The following is a 27,989-nucleotide window of genomic DNA, read 5'->3' as shown; positions in this document are numbered from 1 at the left end:
TATAGAACGAAAAATTTAGTTATACTGTATATTAATTTATCACAGTCATCATGCTCCACCCACAGCTCAAATTAGCTTCCGTGGAACAGCATACAGTGCAGACGACCTTCTCAAAGTCAACCACTAGCTCTAAAGGTGCACCACAGGTCATGGAATAAAAAAAAAATAAATTGCTGTTTCTAGACAGCAACAACAAGGTCTACAATTATATAAAATGATGAACATTTAAAGTGACCTAGAGAGGTTACCCAAAGGTCACTGACGTTGTTTGAGGCATTGCTCTGTTTCCCTTTAAATCTAGCGGTGAGGGTTAAGGAATAGCGCGCATGCGTGTGCCGTGACCTTGAGGTGTCCATGAGAGAGCGTGTAAGGACGCGTCGTCTGCTACTGGTTCTAGTGGACCGCTGAACTCCGTGAGAGAAGGATCACGCGAAGCAAGATGACCACTCCACAGACCGACCTCGAGAAAAGAAAGCAGATCTCCGTAAGGGGGATTGCTCAAGTTGAAAATGTTGCTAATGTCAAGAAGACATTTAATCGTCATCTTCATTACACTTTGGTGAAAGACAGAAATGTGGCAACTCCCCGTGATTATTATTTCACCCTTGCCCACACAGTCAGAGATCACCTCACCTCAAGATGGATCAGAACTCAGCAGCATTACTACGAGAAGGATCCAAAGGTAAGAAATTATGCCGTTGATAATTAATTTAGTCTCACCATATAGGGGATGTTCATGTTGGAGTTCAAGCGGGTAGATATGACATGGCAACTGAGCTCATTACCTCACTGTATCTTGTCAGGAAATGTAAGAGATGGCCAGTATAATTTCATAATTTAATATTTTTTTCTATATATTGTAAGTACAACAGTATCTCTCAAACGCGAATAATATAATCTCGCAGGTACAATTTGGCATCTGTTCTTAAACACAATAGATCCAACATCCTGCCTCCGTTAATTTATCGATTATTTCTAGTTCCCGATATTATTTTTAAGGTTCGTAGCCTTATACCAGCATTTCAATTACCATATTTTAATATATTTTATTCCATCCAAATGATCTGATGTTTGTGAACTAGTACAATCAATCGTAATAACGGGGTCCAGGAAAATAGGTTGCCATGCTTTCTCTGTATGATAACTTGGTGTCTTTCAAAGATAAGGAAAACGCCCAATAACACACATTGCCACACGATCCCCAAGGACTAAACTGGAACTTAAACATTATTATTGAGTACGTCATTACACACATACATTAATTGAGATGGAATAATGCATGTAGTGTATGTTTGGTGTGTGTAAGCCCCGGTGTGCGTGCGGTGCCGTGAGGCTTGACCTCCTTCAGAATGAAGGAGAAAGGTAGAGATGTCGAAACTGAATACGGTCAACGATCTCCCTTGGGGACTGTAATAACTACACCAAACTCTCACTACACACTTCACAGCCACCCCCCCCCCGCTTCCCCAACTCGCCATCGGAACCGATATATTCAAGAGCCAGTGCATACCAGGGCCGGATTCAGGAGTGGGCAAAGTGGGCAGCTGCCCAGGGGCCTCCACATATTACAATATTTTATTTATTGGATGCAAAACTTCAATTTTATTTATAGTTGAGTTAATACTTATTCTGAATCTATCTGACCTTGGACTTAAAGAAGCCTATACATGCATTCTTGGACAGAACCATTATTTGAGTAGAGGTTTATCTGATTAATAATGCAAAGAATCATCTCTCTGTAATAATTAATATTATATTCTTTTCTGTGAAGTCTCTTGAAAATTTTTGACATGTGCAGTAGTAGCTATATCAGGGCTGGTCGACTTGAAACACACTTTTGTGTGTGTGTGTGTTGGGAATTTGTACACTATCAATAAATATACAGTTAATTAACAATTTCTCAATGTTCTAATTTTCTCAATATAACTGCATATGGCTTCAAAATTCTCTAAAGAAGTGTTCATATTTCAAAATATTCCGGGGGGGCTTACAGCGCCCCCCGGAACTCCCAGTTGTTTAGGCTCGCTTCACTCGCCACCCCACCCTCTTGGGTAGTTATAATGAGGGGGGCCTCCACAAAGAGGCTGCCCATGGGCCTCCACAGGTCTAAATCCGGCACTGGTGCTTACCCAGTACTTGCCAACAGTGCATAACAGAGACGTGACCGACCCCCCAAGCGGCTAACGAGCCGATTATTGTCACACGCACACATTGTATTTGAGAACGGATCTCATGAAGATTAGGAACCACAATTTATCTTACCTGATCATTAAACACCATAATGCTAAGCTAATCAAACCTAGCATCATCTAATTTATTCTAACCTAACTCCCCAATAGCATTCGGGTGGTTAATTATCAAATTCACTTTCTGTATACTGTACTCACTATGTTCACACACTCAGTATATTAAAAACTCGCCATTCTTAAATACACTAAATTTTCAGATGTATTCACTGTATTTAAAGACTGACTTCATATTAAAATCTTACTATATTCACAGAGATCATATGTGAATACACTCACTATATAGGAACTCTTACTAACTTTAAACTCACCTTATCTCAATACTCAAGATTACTTATTGTATCCAGACGTGCACCATAATCAAACACACTCAGTCACCATACTCAAACACACGCACTATATTCAAACTCGTTCATATTTAAACACTTGTCAGATTCAAATGCACTCACCAATTCACTTAGCATTCAAATCACTCGCCTTGTTCAGTCACCGCATTCTCTCGCCATTTTTAAACATTTTAACTCCCTATCTCCAGCTACTCACCATATTAAAGAATGCGCACGAAAGACACACACACACAGAAGCACAGTACTGTGCAGTATATGATACTCACGATCACGGGTACCAAGGTTCAGTGACCTGCATAACTGTCTCCAGGCAATCAAGATGGTGACGTCATATGGGGTGGCAGGATAGACCCCTGAAAAAAAAAGTTCATAGAATATTTTTAATTAGTACTGTACTTAATGTTATTGAGTGTTTTCATGTTAGAGGTAAAACCAGTACAACCAACATGTTATCTTAAAGGTATAAAAATTTCTGTGTACAAGATAATACAATGATTAATTTTAATGTAACAATGGTGGGGGGGGGGGGATCTCTGCCAGAGGTAACCCACACGTACTGATGCAGTTTGCAATACAGGGTGAGCATAAAGTCTATCCCTGATTACAAATATTTATTACACAAAACATATGCTAGGTACAAACATACAGTTTTTTGCAGCTTAAAATATGCATGAACAAAAATCTATGAATTCGTCTACATAATGCTACAACATTCATGTTTCTATCTAGAATTGTCTTCAAGATATCATTTTTCATAATCAGGGAAAGACTATGCTCACCCTGTACTTTAGTTATCACCCGGGCACAGGTCATTGATCCACATCGGGGCATGGGGGGGGGCGAAAATGTAATAATAATAATTCATAGTAAATAAAATTTATAATAAAAAATACAAATTTGAAAATAAAATAATAAATTAATAATAATAATAATATCTAAAGTGAGAAACAGTATATGTATGTTGTGTTCAATAGTAAGAGAAACAATTGAGACCCTGCATTTGTGTAAATGAGGCAGAAAGTCAGATCAGCATCCTGGGTTTAGTCACAATATTCGTGATGCCATCTGGCAGCAGGGTCCACCATTGGACAACACATTATGCTTCCAATATGTAACCAGGCGGTAGTACCTCCCTGTTTGATAGCTGCCTACGGTATTTAGAGATGTTGACCTGGTTTTTTGAACACAGTAATATATGGAGCACCTGTTAGTGAATTTGAGGTTGCATTTACTTTTATTGTTTAGACTTTTTTTCCTTTCATCGTGTCATTTGTGTTGCTAGAGCTTTCTTCGGTTTTATTTTAGCCTATACAGAATGTAATTGTGACTATTTTATAGTAGGTTTTTAGACACGATGCTGTAAATATCTAGAACATAGATACAGTACAATTATCATCATTGTCTGACCTTACATTTAGGGATATCTTCTATTAGAGGTCGAAAATATAATCTATTGCACGTTTATTTTTAAGGCTAATTCTGCAAGTATCTGAAAGAGATCAGGTTCTAATTAGTCTCATATTTTTAAATGTTCAAAACAAATATTGGTTGTTGTTAATTACAGAAAATAAAGGAACTCAGCCGTGCATGAACTAGGATTTAGTGGTAATGTAGGATTTATCAAGAGAGCATATTCTCATTAGATTCCAGTTATTTACATATCTACATTTTTAATGGTGTAGTATCTAGTTTCTTGATTACTTGTTATAGAATTCAGTGTCCCACGCGGACTACGATCAATGATCTGTTAAGCATAAGATAATGTGGATGTGAGGCAACCTGGGTAGTCTGGACTTCTGAGTACGTGCTGAAGGGGGTGTATACCACTTACAGTAAGTTGGGGCCCCATTTGTGTAGATAAGGAGGTGATGTTCCCTTTTCGGAAACTAGATATGTGTAATTGCTGAATTTTCATGATCCCATCTTATAGATTTTAATTAAACACTGAAGAATAGATTTACGGATCGATATGATATTTGATGGAGAGAAATTTACTGGTGATTTGTAGGCGAGGTCCATAACAATCATTTCGTCTCCCCATTCTTTAGTAATTGCCATTCGTACAGTTTAGACATTTGTCAGAGACATGCGTTTTCAGATTATTAACATAAGAACGGAATATAAAATCGAAGTGAAATTTAGCTTATATTTTAATATCGTTGATATCTGGGTTCAGTTCGATAAACAGCGTTTTTCGGCAATACTGCCTTTGCCAATTATAGTACCGGTTTAACTAAGCGTGCTATGCAATGTTGTTTCATGGTGGCAGAATACATCAACTTTTTATTAAGGTACAAGAACGCAGACACTACGCTGAATATCATAACTAGTAAAATGACCCATTTGATCGATAAATATATACCCAAGACCAAACCCAGTGCTTCTAGGAATACGAGGGGATCCCTACACATGAACCATGCGGCGGTCGACAAAATTAAGAAGAAAACCCAGAAATTCAAGACGTGGGTTGGGTCAAACGATGAGCAAGACAGGAGGATGTATGCAAGAGCCAGAAACCAAGCAAAGATAGAGTGTAGGAGGGCTGAAAAGGAGTTCCAAAGGCTGGTTGCACGCGAGGTCAAGTCAAACCCAAAGGCGTTTTACCGCTATGCAAAGTCGAAATTGAAAACGCGAGTAGGAGTATCAGACCTGAGGCTTGAAGATGGTAGTTACGCAGATTCTGACCAGGATAAAGCTGAGGCATTGAACAGCTTCTTTTCCTCAGTGTTCACAAGAGAGGATGCAACTAACCTTCCTGCGTTTGAGGACAGACGGTTCGACACAGCACTGACCCACATTGTGTTCACAGAAGAGGGTATTAGAAATAAACTGTCCAGGCTAAAGGTCCATAAGAGTCCTGGACCTGACATGGTGCATCCTAGAGTGCTAAGGGAGCTGTGCAACGAGCTTGCAGAGCCCCTGAAGATTCTGTTTTGTAAATGCCTGGATGAACAAATGGTCCCCAGTGAATGGAAAGTGGCTTATGTGAGTCCTATCTTCAAGAAGGGCGATAGGCACTCCACGAACAACTATAGACCGGTGAGCCTGACCAGCATAATATGTAAAGTACTTGAGAGTATTATCAGAGATGCAGCGATGGAACATCTACTACGAAACAACCTTGTAAAAGATTGCCAACACGGTTTTATGCCGGGGCGCTCTTGCTTGACACAATTGCTCAAGGTATTGGATATTTGGACCCATATTCTAGAACGGGGTGGTAATATCGACAATATTTACCTAGATTTTGCCAAGGCTTTCGACAGTGTACCCCACGAAAGGCTGAAAATCAAACTGGAAGGGTACGGAATTCGGGGAAATGTCCTAGCGTGGATAGAAGACTTTCTACATGACCGCAAGCAATGTGTGGTGATTAATGGCACGAAATCGTCATCTGTACCTGTAACAAGTGGGGTACCGCAGGGTAGTGTATTGGGCCCGCTGTTGTTTGTTTGTTTCATAAATGATATGCCTGACGTTGTACACTCCTCCATACAAATGTTTGCCGATGACGCCAAGTTATTTCGGGAAATTAAGAACCAAGCGGACTGTGAAGAGCTGCAGAAGGACCTCTGTGGGCTCCAGGAATGGTCGAAGGAATGGCTGCTGAGATTCAATGTCACGAAGTGTAAGAGGATGCACCTGGGGCGTACCAACGGTAAGGAGGCGTACCATATGTCCCAACGGGATGAAGAAAATGTACTAGTTGAGACTGTGTGTGAGAAGGACCTAGGTGTGTATGTTGACAATGAGCTGAAGTTCTCGGGCCATTGTGAGAAGAAGGTAAATCAGGCAAATAAATTATTGGGTCTTATAAGAAGGTCGTTCAGATATCTAGACGGTCCGTCCCTCGTGACGATCTTCAGGAGTGAAGTGCTTCCCCATCTGGAGTACTGTCACCCCATCTGGTCCCCGAGATATGCTAGGGACTGTCAGTTGGTTGAAAATGTTCAAAGGAGGGCCACCAAGCTGGTGCCTGCACTTCGGCATCTCAGCTACCCTGCGAGATTGGAGCGCCTGAACTTGCCTAGCTTATACTACAGACGGGCAAGGGGGGACCTAGTTGAGGTTTATAAGCATCTCAGGGGGCACTACTCAGTTGAGTGTCCTTACTTGGAGCTGGCGGACGCTCGCCCCACAAGGGGTCACAGCTCAAGATTGAAGAAGCCGCAAGTCCGGAAAACCGTGAGGGCAAACTTTTTCGGAGTGAGGGTTGTAAACTCTTGGAACAATCTACCAGAAAGTGTTGTGACGGCACCGAGTGTGAGCTCTTTCAAGAGAAGACTTGACCAACACTGGAGCGGGTTCAGGTACATTCAGGAGCCGGTGCATGCCCAGTATTTGCCAACAGTGCGTGACAGAGACGTGACCGATCGCCCGGGCGGCTAGCGAGCCGACCTTTTGGTGAAGAATATAAAGGAAAAGAGTCGTGACCGATCGCCCAAGCGGCTAACAAGCCGATCAGTGGCGAAGAGGATAAAAGTAAATGTGAACCTACCAAAAATAACAGGTCACCGCTTTACAACCCCTCTGATAGTGATAGTGGAATGATGATTTAGTTCCCCCGAGGAAGACGGTGTGGATGAATTAATAATGTACAATATATAAATTTCACGGAAACTGGATAGGGCTATTTTTTGTGTATACTGGATAATCCTACTACGGCGGCCAGGTTGGATGAAAGTAACCAGAAAGAATAAACAAGCACAGTGTCTCCCCGGCTGTTTGTGATATTGGGTTTCCGGTCTTTGATATCTACGAGACAAATGTAAATACCTAGATGAGCATATTATACTATATTGTGCCTTCTTCATTTAGTTGCCGTATACCTCATGAGTTAGTTATCTAAGGTAGCCTAGTTACGAAGGTGATTTGGAGTTTATGTCTTAAGTGTTGGTGGTACAGTGTGACCCTACCAAACACCACAGGTTTCCCAGTCCCAGGTTTCCTCCTGTACTAACACTGGATAAACCGCCCAAATGGCGAGTAAGCTGATAAGTGGCGAATATGATTAAAAAAAAGAGAGAGATAGAAGCCTGTGTTATCTATTGTGTTGCTAGGGAGTGTAACGCCCTGAACTTAAGATTATGGTACCCTGCCCAAGTCTAACACAACCACAGCTTATGTAACAACAGCTGTTTTCTTGATCGATCAAAGTTGATGGGTATTATGTAACTATTGTTGCCATTATGTGGTTCATGTTTGTAGCTGGTTCAGAGAAACAAAGCAAAGCGGTATTTGAACCACCCCCATTTTTTTAATTTGGGTAAAACAGCTGAAACTATTTTTTTATTTTTTTATTGTAGTTTATTTAAAATTGCATCGTATTGCCCAGGACAGAGTTAGGACTGCTTTTTAATATTTATTTTGTCGTGTGTTTACTCTCGATACGGAAACAATTTTAAGAATAGGCGGAAATGGGAGATTCATGCGACTTAGCCAACTTGAAAAATAAATAACTGAAACGCCACTTCGCCCTGCCTGGCGCTGACTGGGGTTGGAGGAGCTATATATATCCCCATGTTAAATGAGAAATGGTTCATGTGGAGTGGCACAACAAAGTTGTCCTTGGCTCGGGGTTCGCTAGAGTTAAAGACATGAGTCGGACCTCAGGTCTTTCAACAAATTCTTGGGAAACGGAGTCATGTAACTGTATTTATAATCTGGATTTAAACGATGAAAGATACTGCCAGAGATATTTGGTGTCCGAAAATTTTTACGCATTTCTGAGGTTGACTGATCCAAAGCCCGTGGAGTTTGCTTTGCCAAAGCCTCAGATGGCCTTGAATCGTCAACATGTAAGCTGGTTTAAACTACATCGACGCCCTACTTCTGCGTAGTAGTATAATGTTTCAACAACAAAATGGCCCAAATTGAAAAATTACGCAGGCATGACCTCAGAATCAGTAATTTGTCTGATGAGACAACTTATAACATATCCCAGGTATAGTACAGTCACCCACAAAAAGTTCTGTCGCCTCTCTTCCTGAACCACGAATCCCGAGATTCAGACGCGTGAATCCGAAGTATTTATGGGCAGAATAATGCACCAGTGTCTACTGCTTCGTGTTCACGAGTCTTGATTCTCGGGGTTCGTGGAACAGCAGGAGAGGCGACAGGACTTTGTGGGTGACTATACAGTACATTAAGGTTGACAGTTTGTCACTTAAAAACAAAATGCGATTCTGTTCGTGATAATTACGAACTTTCTTTTTTTTTTATTTGCGTTAGAACTGACAAGTCATACTCGATGTGAGTAAATATTGAATATATAGGCTTTAGATGTTGAAATTCGTGTCGGAAAATAATGTGATGGACATTAATATTCCTCATTAACCTTAGATACTATTTTTTGGTTCAGGTGCACCTTTGGCTCTCAAATTGATGGGTAACCATAATGCTGTATTATATCATGTATCAGGTAGAGCAAAACAGTCGAAAATTCCAGGCGACTTTCTGTCAATTCCTTCAATAAAGTATAACGGCCATAGTTGTAGGGAGCCCAGCATTGATGATAAAGACTTGAGATGGAGGGAAGACGAAGTCATCATTGTCAAAATGTACTGGGCAAGACCTGGCGATTCTTTTAGGTGCAGTACAGTATAATAGGTTCTTAAGAAATTACGACTCGCACGTGTAGCAACGTCGTCACTAGTGCTAATCATTGTCTGTTTTGAACACTAAGTCCAACTTCCATCAAAGGTTTACATTTCCTGCCTTTAAATATAGCTAGACTTCCTTGTTTACCATATTTGGCACTCATGAAAACATAACGTCAGTATTTGGTTGTTTGTTTTGAGTTCAATGTGTTGTGGTGGTTCATTCACAAGAGTACGCACACACTTTTAATAACATGGAAGTGTGTAGGTAGCAATAAAGCCAGGAGTGTGAGGCTGGTGAGTATATTGATCGCGCTCTGGGCGGGGTGGAGTTTACTGGTGACCTTGGGCAGAGGAAGGTTCTGCTCAAGAAATTACAAAAATACAAGTTTTGTTGTTGTGGATTGAAGCCAAGCAAAAATGCGGAGTACTGTATTATAGATAGATCAGAAATTGCTAAGGGATTTAGAAATTAGTGTTTTAAGAAAACTACGGTTGAGGTGTTTGAAGTCAACCATGGATAACTTCAATGTTGTCGTCTTGTGACGAAACCACAGTTCATTGTCGATATAGAAAGATAATGGTAGTGTAGTTACAGGCCGCACCTTACAAGGGAGATGTAATATTTGTGAAGTCAAACATCCCCTGCCACGACAACCCACACTTTTGGGTCTCAACAATTATGCTCACACACGAGTTTCTGAAGTGTTAGGTCACTCTCATATCTAACTTCCTAGACGTAACCGGGCACTGATACGAATTATTTTTAAAGAGCAGACACAGATAACGTCTTTACACGTGATGTAAAGTCTGTAGACACTGTTCGGAAGTCTGGCTTTTTTTTTACGGGAATTAGCCCACCCGGGCACAGGTGGAACGACCCACAACGGGGCCTAGGGGGCGAAAAAATAGGAATAGAAAGAAATTAAAAATAGAAATGAAAAAAGGTTACTTTAGTTTCCTTTTTAAATAGGTACATGAATATTGTGCTTCTTATTGATGTTTTTGAAAAGTGTTCACTGACGTGTTGATGTAGTTATAATATGCGTCATATATTTTTTTTAGTCAAATATAAACTATAATTAAATACTACATACAAAAGAGACGTCTTGAATTTAAAACAACACGATCACTGCCTTCAGACATTGTGCATGGACGATATTCTTTCTTGTCTCAGCTTGAACGTATAATCCAAACTTAGGTCATGGTGAACTACCTTACATTTGGCTATATTAGGACACCGTCTTGCTAGTAGCATATAATTTGACTATATATCCACTGCTATGTAAATAAATGACACTAATAATTGTTGGGTTAAATTTCTTGAGTCACCTGCTGTATTCACCGTTAATATCATACCATCCAATATATTTTCATACAGTACTAGCATCATGCCTGTTACATCTTAAGTGGGGGTAGGTCAGGTGAAACACTTTCTCCTCTTCCCCGTTCCCTTGTGTGCACCAGATAGTGTAGTTTGCGAGTTGCATTTACAGTACAGCACCTCAAGTAGGCTAGACCGGCTCAGGGAAAGTCGTAACCACTTTTTTCCATTGACGATTCTTTACTTTTGCTGGCTGATAATGTCTTGTAGTTTATAATTAATTCCATATTGGCGTTCAATACTTTTTTTTATATGCACCGACTTTGAGATGTTCACGTTATTAAATCAACTCTAAAATATTATTAAAAAACTTGACTGGTGCAAATACTATGGACGAAGAGCAGATAAATTTACGAATCGTATCAGAGGGGCTATTGCACTTATCGGTGATGTATAATGAAAGACAAAAGTCGTGTTGTGAAATTTGGTGAAAACATATGCTGAAGGGCTAAACTTTTGGTGCGCTCTGCCTTGTGGGAGGAGGCTCTCATTATGGTTCACGGGTTATATTTAATCTTCGGACAAAACCGCGACACGATTTTTGTCTTTGATTGCACAGTATATACAGTTGCCTCCACTCCCACCTTCACAATGACAGTGAATCGGCAAACCTCATGTGATTCATTTGAGCTCGTTTTGAGAATGAACCAGTGTAAAGAAGTTATAAATTATCGCCTGTCACGGTGAAAGGGATATGCTGTATATACACTAACAGGACTTGTGGCCATATACAATGTTGATATACACAGGCATACCTTATTTTTAGGTAAAAATAAATTACTGCTCAAGTCTCATCGTGTGCATTTACTTGCTGGGTGCCAAAATGATGCAAAACCGATAACTCCAACATGGAGCTTTCATCACTGTTCTCTATTTCATGTCTGGAAAATGTAAGTTTTCGTCACTGATGTCTATATTTAATGTTGTGGAAGGACAAGGGGCGACCAGGGCCAGGGGATGGGCTTGAGATGATCAGATGTAATTTAACGTGCTTCATAGCTGGATGGCGGAGTTCTTGATAATACTCTACAATCATAAAGACATCTACTCTTGGTAAATTACTTTCTTCTGCCTTGATGAACCCTGGAAGTAGTTGTCCAACCTTCTTGGCTGATCGGCTCTGTAAATAAATAGTATTAGGTAATTAATTGTGCTTTACTGTGCAACACATAATGCTATATTGAATATATAAATATTACTAAGCACATTAACTAATTCAATGGATATTAGCTGTCCCTACTACAAATTTCATAGTATAAACATTGCAAACAATATTGGTGTTATTTTGGTTTTGGTTATCTGGGGAACCTTAAGATTCTAACTATGGGATTACGTACTTTAAACAATAAGACATATCGTCGTTCATCATGTTATCGGTGTTTAGCAACAGGAGACCCAGTTTAATCCCACCGCAGCCTTGATTAACAAATGGTCCCTCAGCCTCGGGTGGCCATCACCTGCCTCAAGACTCAGTAGCAGACCACTTTATATACCAAAAAGTTCTTTTTTTTTTTAATATTAAAGATTATTTCACGACTCATAGTTTAGCTAACTGAAATTGTATGCTGATTCTTGTCTCCAAGTTACAGGAAGGAATTTGGAAGTATTAGGCAGCTACCAAACAGGGCGGTACTACTGCCTGGGAAGATATTGGAAGCATAATGTGTTGTCTAATGGTAGACCCTGCTGCCATATGGCATCACAAAAATTGTGACCAAGTCCCAGGTTGCTGATCAGACTTTCTGCCTCATTTACACACAATTGCAGGGTCTCAATTGTTTCTCTTACTTTGACAACACAACATACATATATTGTTTCTCACTATTGATTTTTTTCATTTTGTATTTCTTTATTATTATTATTATTATTATTATTATTATTATTATTATTATTATTATTATTATTATTATTATTATTATTATTATTATTATTATTATTATTATTATTATTATTATTATTATTATTACTACTACTACTACATTTTCGCCCTCCAGGCCCCGATGTGGGTCAGTGACCTGACTTTTCAGAATCTACGTACAGTATATTCGCTTTGTTAGACGATCTTGATGTGGCCTCTTAAGTTTTGTGGTACACCAATAACCACAGCTGCTATAATGCTGGTCATTGTGTGTGTAATAATAATAATAATAATAATTAACGGTTTATTGAAAAAGTTCTGCAGCCCGAAGGCTGAAAATATACATTGGGCATAAATGACTTATTACATACATTGGTGGTTTAACAAAAGCCTTCATTAGAGAAAGGTAAAGGAACATACAGTGAACATACAGATTAATGTAGGTGTTGAACAGCAAAAACGTAGTGTAGTAACTCCCTCCCAGATGGTGTTAGGAGGGACCTCACGTGGTGTAGTAGTTCCTCACAGATGGGGGCCTCCGTGGTGTAGTAATTCCCTCACAGATGGTGTTATGAGGGGCCTCACGTGGTGTAGTAATTCCCTCACAGATGGTGTTATGAGGGGCCTCACGTGGTGTAGTAATTCCCTCACAGATGGTGTTATGAGGGGCCTCACGTGGTGTAGTAATTCCCTCACAGATGGTGTTATGAGGGGCCTCACCACGTGGTGTAGTAATTCCCTCACAGATGGTGTTATGAGGGGCCTCACGTGGTGTAGTAATTCCCTCACAGATGGTGTTATGAGGGGCCTCACGTGGTGTAGTAATTCCCTCACAGATGGTGTTATGAGGGGCCTCACGTGGTGTAGTAACTCCTTCACATATGGTGTTATGAGGGGCCTCACGTGGTGTAGTAATTCCCTCACAGATGGTGTTATATGAGTGAGGTGTGGTTCCAGGCCTTCCTATCGTAGACGGATTAACACATCGCTGGTAGTTGGGTCTCACGGGCCGTTATCACTGGGTACCTGGGACCTCATTGTGTGAAAGGTCAACTTGGGTACCACTGTTACTGTTGAGTTGTTCTCACTGACTTAAGCACTGTTCACCACTGTTCACCTCTGTTTAACACTGGTTCCATTTCTTTCCTAAATGAAATAGTAACTTCTGGCGAGAACTTGTTGATATTCCGGTGGGGAGGAGGGTTCAGGGGAGGGAGTTGGTATGGGCCAACATAACAGTTGACCTGGCTGCTCCGAGAGGAGCGCCAGGTACGTCTTGACCCTTCGGTGGTCAAGTGATGTGTGTGTGTGTGTGTGTGTGTAAGTAAGTTAAATGAGTACTCTATCGGAGAAGAACTACAGATACTTTTTCATTTAGCTCGAGAGAACGAGTGCAATTGCTTAAGTTTGTTTTAGTTGCTAAGCAAAAGCCACGAACCCCAAAGAGACGTTTTCTAGAAGAAGAAAAACAAATACTGCAAGACTACCTTGACAGTTTTATGAATGACAGATGTAGGATAGCTATGAGAACCACAAACGTAGGCAGTAAGTAGGTGCTTGGCAGCAATGATGCAACCTACTGCACGCGTCTGACAAGCAGTGTCATAGAAAGGAAGGTTAGTGGCTGGCCGATGTGTTACACAATAGCCTACACGTGCCTTGTTAGCAGTTAAGTTGCTCATATTTATCTTGACTTGGAATTTTGCCACATTGGTTACTACACAGAGCGAATTTGGTCTTGAACCCAGATTGGTATGAAATTTCCGTCGGTGAATGATTTCTATAACATGGAAATAAATTAAATGACGGTAACATTGTATTGGTTAACATGCGTTACGATCGCGATAATTTTATAAACCATTTGTTTTTATTTACATTTCATTTCATCGTCAGATAATGTTAAACGTTTTCGTGTCTTATCATTTTATATTACTTGGAGAACGTTAGCTTGAATGTAACAGGTGCACTTGTATATATATAAACTTGAGCTCCCTGTGTGATGTTTATATAACGAAACCATTCTGGCACAGACACTGATGGTCAGGTTGGTGTTGAGTTGTTACAAGATCGAAATTTTGCAAGTGGAAGAGAGGAAAGGGGGATGCTGGGGCGGGGGGGGGGGTGTATACACTGTGGTGGGTTGTGTTGGGTGTATAACGCACAATAGTCAAGAGAACACAGGTGGCAGTAAAAAAGGAAGCGGATTGGTGGTGAGGGCAGGCATTTCTGGTTTGTCATAGCTAAAGGAGCGAAGGGAGGGGCTGGGTTGACGTCTTATTGAGAGTGGACTGGTAACCCTATAACACACCTATCCCCCAATACAACTTCCCCTGTTATAGGACACTTTCCATTGTGAAGGATATATTCATCTTGGGTTTAATGAACTTTATGTAATATTTGCTAAGCTTTAAATTTGCTCAGTGTAAGGTCTAGTTCAGAATGTTGACTCCTGGATAACTGGTGAATCAAACTGAAGTGGGACCTGCCAGAAACCGCTTTTATAAGTAGGAATGAATGGGAGTACAGCAAGACTAACCATGATACGCCTGAAGTAACTTTAAAACCGGTTGTAAGTTTGTAACACTTACCTGCCCCTCAACTCCTTTACCCGTCCCCGTTACCACCCTTCACCTCCTTTTTCTTAACACCATACTGGTACCTTACACTTGACATCTTGCCACCATACTCAATTTCTCTGCCTCCCATACCACCTCTTGCCTCACTCACGCCCTCATCCCCCTCAACCCCCCAAGTTTTGGCAGACGTGTGACTCCCCTCGGGCCAGCTGCTGCCCCGCCGGCTACCACCACAAGGGATGCCCGGTCGATCAGGACACAGCCAAGGTCAGGCCAAGGGTACCCCTCCACGCCCCCACCTCGCCTCCCGACCCCACACTCTGATGTGCTGCAACTCGGCGACATCCCCCACCCTCCTCTCTTCCCACCCCTTACTTGTAGGTTGGCGCCGCCCTGGCGTCAAATGGCGTCTGGCGTCTCAAGATAATCTGTGTACGAATTCTACGAGATTCATGCTTCAGTTTTCCCTCAGTTTAATTATGTGAGAACGCATCATACTGTCAGCCTAGATTGTGTCAAATTTACGCTGAGACTGCTTGGTTAGATATGTTCTCAGCTTGTAGTTTTCAAGTTAACAATAATTATTTTCAATTTTTTTTCCACAAGGTGTGTGCTGTGAAGGGCTAAGAAAACCTTTATATCGAAAATCTGTATTTACCTTATTTACCTAATGGCCACCCACTAGAGGTGGCCATGCCGAGGGAAGGAGACCTGAGGCCAGTGGCCTGTGTAGGATCCCTCTATTGTTCTTGATAAATTTGTCAATGGCTATTTTGATTCCACAGCTTGGGCTGCTAGATCGTTTCATTGGTCTACCTCCCTCTGTGTGAAGAGGCAATTCCTTGTGTTCAATCTATAGGATAACTTGGCCAGCTTGTAGTCCTTGTCCTCTCGTGTTGGTGGTAAGTGACATTAGAAAGAAAAGTCCCGGGTTTCGTTTTCCATCCCTTGTGGGATCTTGAATGCTTCAATGAGATCTGTCTTATTGTGCCTTTGTGTGAAGGGGTGTTAATCTTAAGACCCTCGGTCCATTTGGATAATCGAAGTGATATAGTTCTTGAATCATATTAGTCGCTCAGTGTAGCACCTTTTCTAGGGATGTTTGCTCTTGTTGGAGGAAGGGTTTCCATGCCTGTATACAATAATCTACACTGGGGCGTACTTGAGATTTGTACAGTTGAAGGAGCATTTTCCAGGAAAGTGTTCTTAAGAGAATAGTTGTGCTTAGGGTTGTTGTATCCTACTTATAGGATTTTGCATTTCGTAATGCAACAGAGCAGTTCATGCAGGTCTTTCTGCATTGTTACGACATCGTCTTGGCTTGCTACCTTCACATACACCTTCGTGTCGTCCGCAAACTTGATAATGTGGCTCGATATATTTTCATCTATGTAGTTTACTATGTAGATTACAAACAAGATGGGTCCAAGGATAGTCTTGTGGTACTCCACTGAACTTTTTTCATTCAAAATTTACATAAATTGATAGCAATATTACGATATTCTTAACAAATAGGTTTATTTTTTAATCTTAAAATCTTGAATTTATATACGTACTGTACTGTATTTGCATATCAGGCGGGCGTTGGTATAAAACAAGAAAGAACGTCTTAAGTTTTAGCTGTGTAGTTTCTGGCTATACGTTAATTGCGCAATGACAGTCTTAAACATCTTGCTTATGACTGGGGCAGCCGAGTGTATATAACTTTCTCTTCATTGCTTCAGTTAACTACTAGGGTCATACGGCTGTTGGAAGTTGCTGGTTCGTGAATAGGTACAGTCGGGGTCAAAAGTTTGACCCCGCTTAAAATGAAACAGTCAGGGTAAGTCGTTTCGGAGACTCCCGTGATTCAATTTAAAAAACCACGGGGAGCGAACTTTTGTCCCCGACTGTACCTAACTCGACGGTTGGGAAGTAATAGCTGTCGAATGCAAGTGCTAGCAACACTTCCTCCTTTTGCATCCAAAGAAAGGCTTGGTTTTCACTGTGTTGTATCCGTACTGCCTTAAACGGGCCGGCAGGCTTACAGAACTTGCATCCTCGCCTAATATTTCATTGATTGTAATTAATAATGAAATTATGGAAGGCAAATCACTATTATACACATTTCCATACCATACTGTGCTGGGAATGGTTTTACTAGGCCTTCAGACAATTAAAACCTCCGGAAATGAAAACTAAGATCTTGGAAGACATATGACTTAATACATGAGAATTGCCTACACTTCAATCATGTTCCACTCAAGGAGGCTTAAACACGGAAGCGGCATGACGTCATCCTTCGTGCAGGACTTCTGAAGCCAGTGGGCGGGGCTAACGTCCATATTGGACGGTTCAAAACAAAGCATTTCATAGGGTATCTTTTATTTAACTCGTAGCCCTATTTTGTAAAATAAACAATGTAATACTACTGTGGGTACATCACAATACATAATACAGTTTTAGCCATCACCCCACACGATATCGTAGGGGAACCTGGAAGACATGAAGACGGTGCCTATATTAAACTGGCACTTCTGCTTGATACAACTTAATTACAACTTCAACAATAACCGCTGGAATGTTATAGAATCTCCCCTGTCCCTCTAGGGACACTCATATGCCCAGCAGGTTGACATAATAGAGCAAATATAATAGGCATGGACGTCCGCAGGGGGCTGCATGCTCGACGTGCATCAGCAGAACATGTTATAGATAGAATGAAATCTTCCACTGAAGACGTGATTGATCGTTTTGGGGCTGGTAAGTGCTGCCTGCAGTATTTATTTATGTACTCAAATTACGCCTCTAATATTCTGAGCAAGTCACCACCGTGACAGACAGCCAGCATTGGTCGTCCCTAGATTTTCAGGACTAATTATATCAAATTAATTATTTTCTTTAGTTTTTATTGCTTAAGGTCAAACATGAAAATTGTAGTGATTATTTGTTCACACTAATAAGTGATATTGATGATCATACATTACTCGAAGGTAACTCGATTATGCTTGATCATACAGTACTTTTATATGGATGTGTATACCAGTTTTTAATAAACTGATATAGCAGGTCTTGACCTCCCCCCCCCCCCTCCGGTAAAGATCCTACGATGCCCATGAATATGGGAGAAAGGCAACCCGAAAGTTAAAACATATGACTAGCTATTTTCCTTATTTAATCCACTTCTACTTGAATATAAAAAGAATAGTAGTTCAAAGAAAATTAATATGATTAAAATTAATTATCTTTTTTTTCTTTGTACACTACACATTACCGATATGTATCCATGATATTCTGTCATTATTGAGTTATGGTCAAACTTGGTCAATATTTTATGCAAATATATGATATCAGTTGTACAGTATATGTGCCAGGTGTGATGAATTAGTAATACTTGCTTTATTGCCTGCACCTCGCAATTTCCTCAATAACTCCTTCATCTGGGGTAACTAAAGCTGTCTCTTAATTCTTAATTATAAATGGACTGTCTCCTATGTTTGAGAGGTTAGAATTCGATTCAAACTCAAAATACACATTTTGCAATAATATTTTTTTTTTCCATTTTATGCTAATCAAAATGTGGCGGTTGTAAGATAAATGCTTTATGTATTTTAAGGCCATGCACGTACAACGAAATAGTCACGTTAGTCCATTTTAATAGTTATAGATACAGGTTTGGGATCTTTCGAAACGGCTAGAGATTTCCCGTTATTTTGGTTTGAGATTTGATGAAAAAAGTATTCCCTTTTTTTATGCACAAAGGGAGGGAAACTCACCATTAGACACGCAGCCAAACAACCTAAGAAGACGGTAAAAAATTTAACATTTATCAACCGTGGCCATTGTAAGTTAATTATTTTTTTACGGGGATTAGCCCACCAGGGCACAGGTCACTGACCTTACATCGAGGCCTGGGGGACCAAAATGTAATACTATAATAATAATAAATAAAAATAAATCACTTTATACACTCGCAATGACTTTATTCCTGCTGCCAGCCAATTTCATCTTATCCTCCAACATGTATATACGTCCACCGAGAAAAAAAAGAGAGTAATAAAGCGATAGTAGTATAAACTAGTTCTAACACAGTATGATAATATGACTGGTGGCAGGGTTGAGTACGGAGGGAGGGGCCAGGCACTGCAGTAAGCAATGGACCAGTGGTGGGGGGGGTTAGGTAAGTGAATAGAAGTGTTGCCAATTTGTGTGTACACTCTTCACTCGGGTTATGCTTACACATTGTACATTTAGATGTAACAAGACAGTTACACGTAATACACGCTTGTGTAAAGAAAAGCAAATTTACACCTAACCATATCTACTTATTTGCACAAAAAAGGTTGGTAAAAGTTACTATTTACTTTGGAGAGAATTGCCAAGTAGAAGTATATGTATAATGTTCAACATTGTAAACATGACTATAAACAATATTATACTACTTATGTTTAGCCTGGTAGTAAAAAAATACTACATGGCAACATTTCATATTGGTTGGATCAGCTGAGATGTCACGTGATGCCGGCGTGATCTGTTACCCTGGTGACCGCTGCTGCCTCCTAGCTTCTTGATTTTATTTGTAGAATAAGAATCCTCTGTTCGTTAAGTTGGTAGCATTAAAAAGATGTTTACTATAGTGGCGAGTTAATAATATAAAATATTACCTTGAGTTAAACTCACCGTATAGGAAACTGCATGGTGATCCGTTACATTGGAAAATAGGGAATAATAGAAAAATAAACACCCATTCTTATTTTAGTCCATATTTAGCTTATTCGTCTTTACTATGTATGTATTCTATTAATCTAGTTACCCATATGATTTGACTGATGCTGATCTGTAAGGTATTTCCAGGATTGTGAGGCTGGGCTTCCGCAATTCATTCTAAACTTTTTTTTTCAAATTTTAAATATCATCATCTTAATTCAGCATAACTTATAACCAGGTGCATTGCTGGCCTACATGTCTACCATATACTTTAAAGTAATTTGTTTTCTCGATTTATTTTTACTGAGACCTGTAGAATATATATATATATATATATATATATATATATATATATATATATATATATATATATATATATATATATATATATATATATATATATATTTCATGTAGATCCACAATGGAAACGTGACTAAGATAAATCTTGATAAAATCACACAGGGAAAAGGGAAACAATGGAGAACCTTAGCTTTCGTCTTTATTCAAGACATCTTCAGAGGCAACTGAATTACAAAGACTGAGAGAGAGCTTATGTGCACAGGGTGACCTTACAAAACATGAGGTCAGGTTAAAAAAACATGACATCCACTAATCCACTCAGCAAACATAAGAAGAGATTAAAGAACGGGCGACAACTAGTTATGTCACGTCAGGTAAAAAATGAGACCCACTAATCATCTGTCATACATTTACCTTACATGCTTTCAAATCATTTTTAACCTTGGGCCACTGACAAATATACTTGTGTAACATATTATCAGTTTTGTACTGACCATCACTAAGGTTTAAAGAATACATTTCTCTAGTATAGGTACAGTCTGGGTCAAAAGTCTTGAACACTAAGCAATATCTGGCATCTACTTCTGAGTTATACATATATGATTGGGATATACTAATAACACTACTTGTCATCACATACTATGCCTAAACCACAAAATGGGATAAAACTCTCCTTAATACCTAAGATCTTCGGGTACTTACATGCCAATACTGTCAAGTGTTAAGTCTTTTGACCCCGGCTGTACATCGTATAAGGGTGCCTTGTGTCATAATTTTTTTCTTCACAACATGCGTCTTTTGTGGTCTGATATCTAATAGTATATTTAGAAATAAATTGCTATAATTTTATACTGTATCTACAACTGATAACTTCTTTACAGCGTGTTTACTACCTGTCCCTGGAGTACTATATGGGAAGGTCACTAACAAACACTATGATCAATTTGGGCATCCAGTCTGCCTGTGATGAAGCTTTGTATCAACTTGGTCTGGATATTGAAGAACTGGAGTCTCTGGAAGAAGATGCTGGTCTGGGTAATGGAGGTCTGGGACGTTTGGCTGCTTGCTTCCTTGATTCCATGGCCACTCTTGGAATGGCTGCCTATGGCTATGGCATTCGATATGAATATGGTATCTTTGCCCAGAAGATCAAGAATGGAGAACAGGTATACCGTTTTATATATTACAATGTGTATATATAGAGAAACATTTTATTGAAAATAATAATTGTGCCCATTATGAATATGAGAAAATTATGCGAATGAGATGTTTCAAATACTGTATAGTGTGTAGGAGTGGATGTGTCAGCGAATAGAAGTGTGTCAAGTTAAACTAGCCTAGCAGAAGAAAAAAAAGTGTGCATTTAAAAATGTATGATGAGAGAGAATTATGTTAAAGGTGGTAAAAATGAGGTTGTACAGGTGAATCTCAGAGCTGCTATTATTTTGAGTTCTGGATTTGGGAAGAAGAAAATTTGAAATGATAAGTGAAGCGGTTGAGAACACTATGTAAGGTGAATAGAGTGCTGAGAATAAGTGCAAGAATGACTACCATAGATATGGAAGTGAGAGAAGTGTCAGACAGAGCTAACCAAAGTTAAAGATAGGTGAGGTTATAATTATTCAGAAGTGGATTGTAAGAGAGAGAGAGGGCAAGAACATAAGAATGGAGGAAACTGCAGCGGACCTATTGGCCCATACTGGGCAGTCCCGCTAGAATTGAGGGGAATAGACTGCTGCTTCCTGGATGTCTGTTATTTTCAACTGTACAGGGTATTATTTTTTTGCCCCCTAGGTTCCATTGTGGGTCGATGAACTGTGCCTGGATGGCTATTCCCCTTAAAAAAAAAATAGTAAGGAGATGTATGGGGTCATTGTTATGTTAGGGGAGCACCAGCGTATCAGAGAGAATGAATGCCAACTAAGGAATATCTCTGCTTCCTCTTTAATTAACCACCCTCCTTTACAAGAGAAAAAGATATTATGTTCTGTTTAATTGATGACAGACCTCAAAGGTAAGCACAATATTATACTGTACTCATTTCAATTCTTTAGTCATCGGTACGTGGTACTGTAATGTCCTTTAAATGTGTGAGATAAGTATCAGGATGATAATATTTTAATTAACTTTTTTAATACTGTACAGTATTACATTACTTAAATTTTACTTTATTATGTATTAGGATAGTATACAGCAGTACCATATACAGTACAGCCATTATCTTTCTCATAAAGAGGTGCTGTAATGCAGAATATATATTTCAAGAGTTGAATGTCTTTATAGGTTGAGGAACCTGATGACTGGCTGCGTTATGGTAACCCATGGGAGAAGGCAAGACCAGAGTACATGATCCCAGTCAACTTCTATGGCCGAGTTGAGGATACACCCCAGGGCAAGAAATGGGTTGACACTCAGGTAATTTATGTACAGTACCTGTAGTTTGAATTAGTACAGTTCCTTTGGTGCTGAATTACATTAAATACCTGTACAGGTATTAGTATGGTGTGTATTTTTTTTTCTAACTTCATGTCAATACAATTTGGTTTTGTAACATTTTTATTCATTTATTTATCATGATTTTGCATAATTTCATCTTTATCAGATTGTGTTTGCCATGCCTTATGACAACCCAATTCCTGGCTACAAGAACAATGTTGTTAACACCATGAGGCTGTGGTCAGCTAAGTCACCTAACAATTTCAACCTGAAGTTCTGTAAGTGTATCTAAAGATCCTCTTTGTACTTTAAGATTTCTGTATTATTCATGATCAGTAAAGCAGTGACTCCAAGTACATATCCTGTAATCTGTTTCTAGTGTGAGGGGAATTACGTATGTAGGTGTATTAGTGTGTTTTGCATCATCAGTCACACATGTTATTGGCAGGATATATCAAGAACTTCTGACCAGAGCCAGACCAAAGCTGGTGTGTAGATATCTTAATACAGTACAGCACTGTACCACCTTAAGAGTCTATTAGTTTCTGGTAACCTTGACTTCACTTTCAAGATGTATCTGGATTGTGTATTTATTGTACAGGATTGTACTGGGTGTAAGGTTTGTCAACAAAATATTGTACAGTATGTTCACAACTTAAAGTCACAGCCAGACATTCAATTGCTCTTATATCAGCTGAAAACCTCATTGCATTTTATAGGCAAAGACCAAAACCTTGTTCAGACTGTATCTCTGAAACAGTTTGACAGACTGTAGTGAAATTTTGAGGGTTGATATAAGTGATTCTTTTGGGGAAGTAAATGACCAAATCACTGCCTCTGGAAAAATAAGGGACTTATATTGTTACTTACTAAAAAAAAGGGGGGGAAGAGTAAAAACATTCCTAAATTATGTCTGTAGTTGTCCTTTTAAGTAAAACCAATATTCTAACCATAACAAAATATTCATTTGCCATTGGACTGAAAACATTAATTTTCTTATTCTTTCCAGTCAATGATGGTGACTACATTCAGGCTGTGTTAGACCGCAACTTTGCAGAAAACATCTCTCGTGTGCTCTATCCCAATGACAATTTCTTTGAGGGTAAAGAGTTGCGCTTGAAACAGGAATATTTCATGGTAGCTGCCACATTACAAGATATCATCAGGCGCTTTAAGGCTTCCAAGTTTGGCTCTAAAGATCAAGTTCGCACTTCCTTTGACACATTCCCTGATAAGGTAAGCATTTTTATAAAGTTTGGGTATTAAATTCTACTAAATGACTTCATAGGAACACCAAATTATACTTTGTATTTAACTGATTAATTAAATAAAAGTAGTATAAATTATCATGCAATATCAAGAAAACATTCATCTCATCTTCCAAAGAAGGTTTTGTCATGTGTTTATTGATATTTACAACACATACAGTACTTGCAAAATCATAGGGCAAGTACAGTATTCAAAGTACAGTAATACAGTACAGGTATGTAGTACACTGCTGCATTGCCTGTTTTCATGTCTACACATACTGTATATATCCATTTAATTTCTATTGTTGTATCCAATATGTGATTCCAGTGTCTTGAAATAACCTTTTAAAACATTAGGAGCAGTATATAGTACTGTATTGTAAAGGTAGTGTGCCATATACTGTACTGTACATGTGTTCTATTATATTTGATACTTATCACCTCATCCATCTGTTATTGCTTGTAATAGGCATTAATTGTACTCTATCTCAAACTCTTTTATCAGCAAAATAAATATTAAGGTGAAACTTCCTGTTAAAAGTCACTACAGTAATATAAAAAAAAAAGTTTATACCAATCTGTTCCTTGGAATTTGTAAACTTTGAATATAAGATGCAATATTTTACATGCTTTTGTAATGTCTATCTTGACTACAGTAATTTATCAAGTGTTTACTATCAGGTGGCCCTCCAACTGAATGATACTCATCCCTCATTGGCTATACCTGAACTGATGCGCATCCTGATTGACATTGAAGGACTTACTTGGGCTCGAGCCTGGGATATTTGTGTGAAGACATGTGCTTACACTAACCACACAGTGTTGCCTGAGGCTCTTGAGCGCTGGCCAGTAAGTATGTTAGAGCACATCCTACCAAGACACCTGCAGATCATCTATGAGATCAACCACCTTCACCTGCAAGAAGTTGCTAGAAGGTAACTATGACAACCACTTGACATGTTATTGATGAAAAATAGTATGTTGAGCTTAATTTATATTATACAGTACATACTTTTTGTGGATGAAACCCTCTTAATAGTCATAGCTGTCCAAAGTTTTGTATATACAGGTATATATATATATATATATATATATATATATATATATATATATATATATATATATATATATATATATATATATATATATATATATATATATATATATATATATATATATATATATATATACTGTATACTTCCATTATAAAACTGGAGATGCATTCCTAAGGAATTTTTTCGGCCCCAAAAAAGTAATTCAAGCACTTTTATTAATGAAAATAAACATTTATAAACACATACAATACAGTAGTACATTAAATAATTTATGATATACCTTCTTAAAACACCAATTTAGGTGTTAATATTGCATAATATTGCATTATACAGCTATGTGTATGTTTATTTGATTGCCCCGTCATAGGAGTCCGTTTTCTCTCACTTCAGCACTCCTGAGTCGTCCATTTTCTCTTAATCTTAAGAGTGCACCAGAGACTATTATTTTTTTAGTAGTGACACAGAATTTGATATTGCAACTGGGGTTGCAATTGTTGAGGCAACTTAGGTATGTCTGATTACAGTTGGAATATTCAAGATCCATTGTGAGTGATGTTTAAAGCTTCAACTGTCTTTATGGTTGGTAAAACTTGTCAAGTCTGTCAGTCTGAATGCTAGCAGTGAGCTAGTAAATAAGCTTGTACAATGGCAGCAGACTCTGAACTAAGTGCATCAAGATGCTAAAGTTTGAGGAGATAGGCTGTGAGATATATCAGCCAATCATAGGCATCCCATGCAGTCACATGACAGTACTGTATGTAGTGGCCAATCGTAGCTCATGAACACTCTGGAACAACCCCCCCCACCCAACAGAGATATATTTCCTGGAATTTCAGGAATGAAAAAAATCTGGGTAATGAAGAATTCGAGGGATCGAAGACTTCAATTAATGGAGAGATTACTGTAACAGTTTTTAAAGTTTAAAAATTTAGTTTTAAACTGATGTAAATCAGTAGGTGCTATTATGGTACGCAGTCTACCAGGATACAGTATTTACACTGTAGCGTTAGGTTAAGTTAATAGGTGCTACAATGTAAATATCCCAGTAGACGAACTCCTGCTCGATAGACCACATACTAAACTAGTAGCACCGATCAGCAAGTGTTCTGCATTATGATAACTATAAATGACTGTTTTATTCTAATTGACTTGTTCCGACAGCAGGGCCCAAAATTATTCTTTATTAATATTTGCAATATTTGATCAACCATTATGTAATCATCTTCCCCTAGGTGGCCAGGTGATAACGATCGTCTGGGACGCATGTCTCTGGTAGAAGAACACGGTGAAAAGCGAATCAATATGGCCCACTTATGTATTGTTGGGGCACATGCTGTTAATGGCGTTGCAGCAATACACTCCGAGATTATCAAGAGGAACATTTTCCATGATTTCGCAGAAATGACACCAGACAAATTCCAGAATAAGACCAATGGTATTACTCCCCGTCGTTGGCTGTTGCTGTGTAACCCTGCCCTTGCTGATGTCATTGCAGAGAAGATTGGTGAAGATTGGGTAGTTCATTTGGATCAGTTGGCCAAACTCAAATCTTTTGTAAATGACAGTGGCCTCATTCGTGCTGTCCAGACAGCTAAGCAGGAGAACAAGTTACGACTGGCAAAGCAACTGGAACAGGAGTATGGTATCAAGATCAATCCTTCTTCCATGTTTGATATCCAAGTAAAGCGTATCCATGAGTACAAGCGTCAGCTTCTAAACTGCCTCCACATCATCACCTTGTATAACCGCATCAAGGCCAACCCAAGTGGTAAATTTGTACCTCGCACTGTAATGATTGGTGGAAAAGCTGCACCTGGCTATCACACAGCCAAACAGATCATCCGTCTCATCTGTTCAGTGGCTCGTGTTGTCAATAATGACCCCATTGTTGGTGACAAACTGAAAGTTATTTACTTGGAGAACTATCGTGTTACACTAGCTGAGCAGATTATCCCAGCTGCTGATCTTTCTCAGCAGGTTTCCACTGCTGGCACTGAGGCTTCTGGCACTGGCAACATGAAGTTCATGCTCAATGGAGCTCTCACAATTGGAACACTAGATGGTGCTAACATTGAAATGATGGAAGAGATGGGTAGGGAAAATATTTTCATCTTTGGCATGACTGTAGATGAAGTTGAGGAACTTAAACGCAAGGGCTATAATGCATATGAATTCTACAACAAGTTACCAGAGCTACGCCAGTGCATTGATCAGATTCAAAGTGGATTCTTCTCTCCTAATAATCCTGACCAGTATAAGGATTTGATCAACATCCTTATGAATCATGATCGTTTCTTCCTCTTTGCTGATTTTGAATCCTACATTCAGTGCCAGGACAGTGTAAACAAATTGTACCAAAAGCCAACAGAATGGACGAAGAAGGCCCTTCTTAACATTGCATCATCTGGCAAATTCTCAAGTGACCGCACAATTGCTGAATATGGACGGGAGATCTGGGGAGTAGAACCATCTTGGGAGAAGCTTCCAGCTCCTCATGAGCCTCGAGAGACAGAAGCTTCTGAGGAGAAGTAAGTGTAGCCTCTGGGAAAGATTGTTATGGAATGTCAAATATGAAAGGTAGCTTTGAGACACATAATTGGGACATTATAATCACTATAATTCCAAGCTTCAGATGAATTTGTTAATTATCCTTAAATAATTTACTGTAATTAGGAGTACAGTAGTGTATAATGCATTAACTTCATTTTATTTACCTTATCCATTTATCGCTGCTATACATTGTTGATGTTGCTTGTACTGCAGAAGGTTTTTTTACTCTTAGAGATGGCAAATTATGTAAGGGTTATGACTGCTGAACAATATACAAGCATGGATTAAGCATTGTTACCCTTAAAAAGTGATATATGATGTCACCTAGTCAATGACATATGCTCCATTTCATAGGCTAGCCATTAAATCAAAGATATTGTCTCGTGTTATGTGCCAATACAGTAGTACCATTCATTTTCTTACTTGCAAATTGGTTCCTATGCAATTTTTTTTCTGTAAATATAATCTCAGTGCTACCAATTTTATAGGCCTATAATTTGGTATTTTTCTGAATGATGTAACTGGCAATAAGTAAGTGAAAAGTTTGTTGGTTAAAGAGTGTAAAGCTTAAGTATATTGAAAATTATTGTATTATATTTTATAATTATTGAAACATGTCCACTGGCATATTTGTTATGAGATAAATCAGTGTTTTATATTTTAATTTTATTTCTGATTTGCAGAATAAAGTTAGTCTTTGAA

At 39.0% G+C, this 27,989-nt stretch overlaps 1 protein-coding gene across 1 annotated transcript; it reads left to right on the top strand.

The window, feature by feature from the left end:
- The first annotated feature begins 380 nt into the window (after positions 1–380).
- Positions 381–27,989, top strand: LOC121854383 (glycogen phosphorylase-like). Its single transcript, XM_042349026.1, has 7 exons — positions 381–682; positions 20,878–21,162; positions 22,280–22,411; positions 22,599–22,710; positions 23,442–23,668; positions 24,364–24,617; positions 25,970–27,989. The coding sequence occupies exons 1-7, from the start codon at positions 440–442 to the stop codon at positions 27,267–27,269; spliced, it is 2,553 nt and encodes an 850-aa protein (XP_042204960.1). The 5' UTR covers positions 381–439; the 3' UTR covers positions 27,270–27,989.

This window comes from Homarus americanus, unplaced genomic scaffold, assembly GCF_018991925.1.
Source record: "Homarus americanus isolate GMGI-L3 unplaced genomic scaffold, GMGI_Hamer_2.0 scaffold54443, whole genome shotgun sequence".
NCBI lineage: Eukaryota > Metazoa > Arthropoda > Malacostraca > Decapoda > Nephropidae > Homarus > Homarus americanus.
Note: the sequence above shows the minus strand (reverse complement) of the source record. Positions and strands in the feature narration are given on the sequence as shown.

Bases quoted from the DNA above. Each gene is read 5' to 3' on its own strand.
- LOC121854383 (XM_042349026.1), top strand. From the start codon at position 440: ATGACCACTCCACAGACCGACCTCGAGAAAAGAAAGCAGATCTCCGTA. The intron at 22,711-23,441 runs GTAAGTGTATCT...TATTCTTTCCAG, and splicing joins CAATTTCAACCTGAAGTTCT to TCAATGATGGTGACTACATT. The intron at 23,669-24,363 runs GTAAGCATTTTT...GTTTACTATCAG, and splicing joins TTGACACATTCCCTGATAAG to GTGGCCCTCCAACTGAATGA.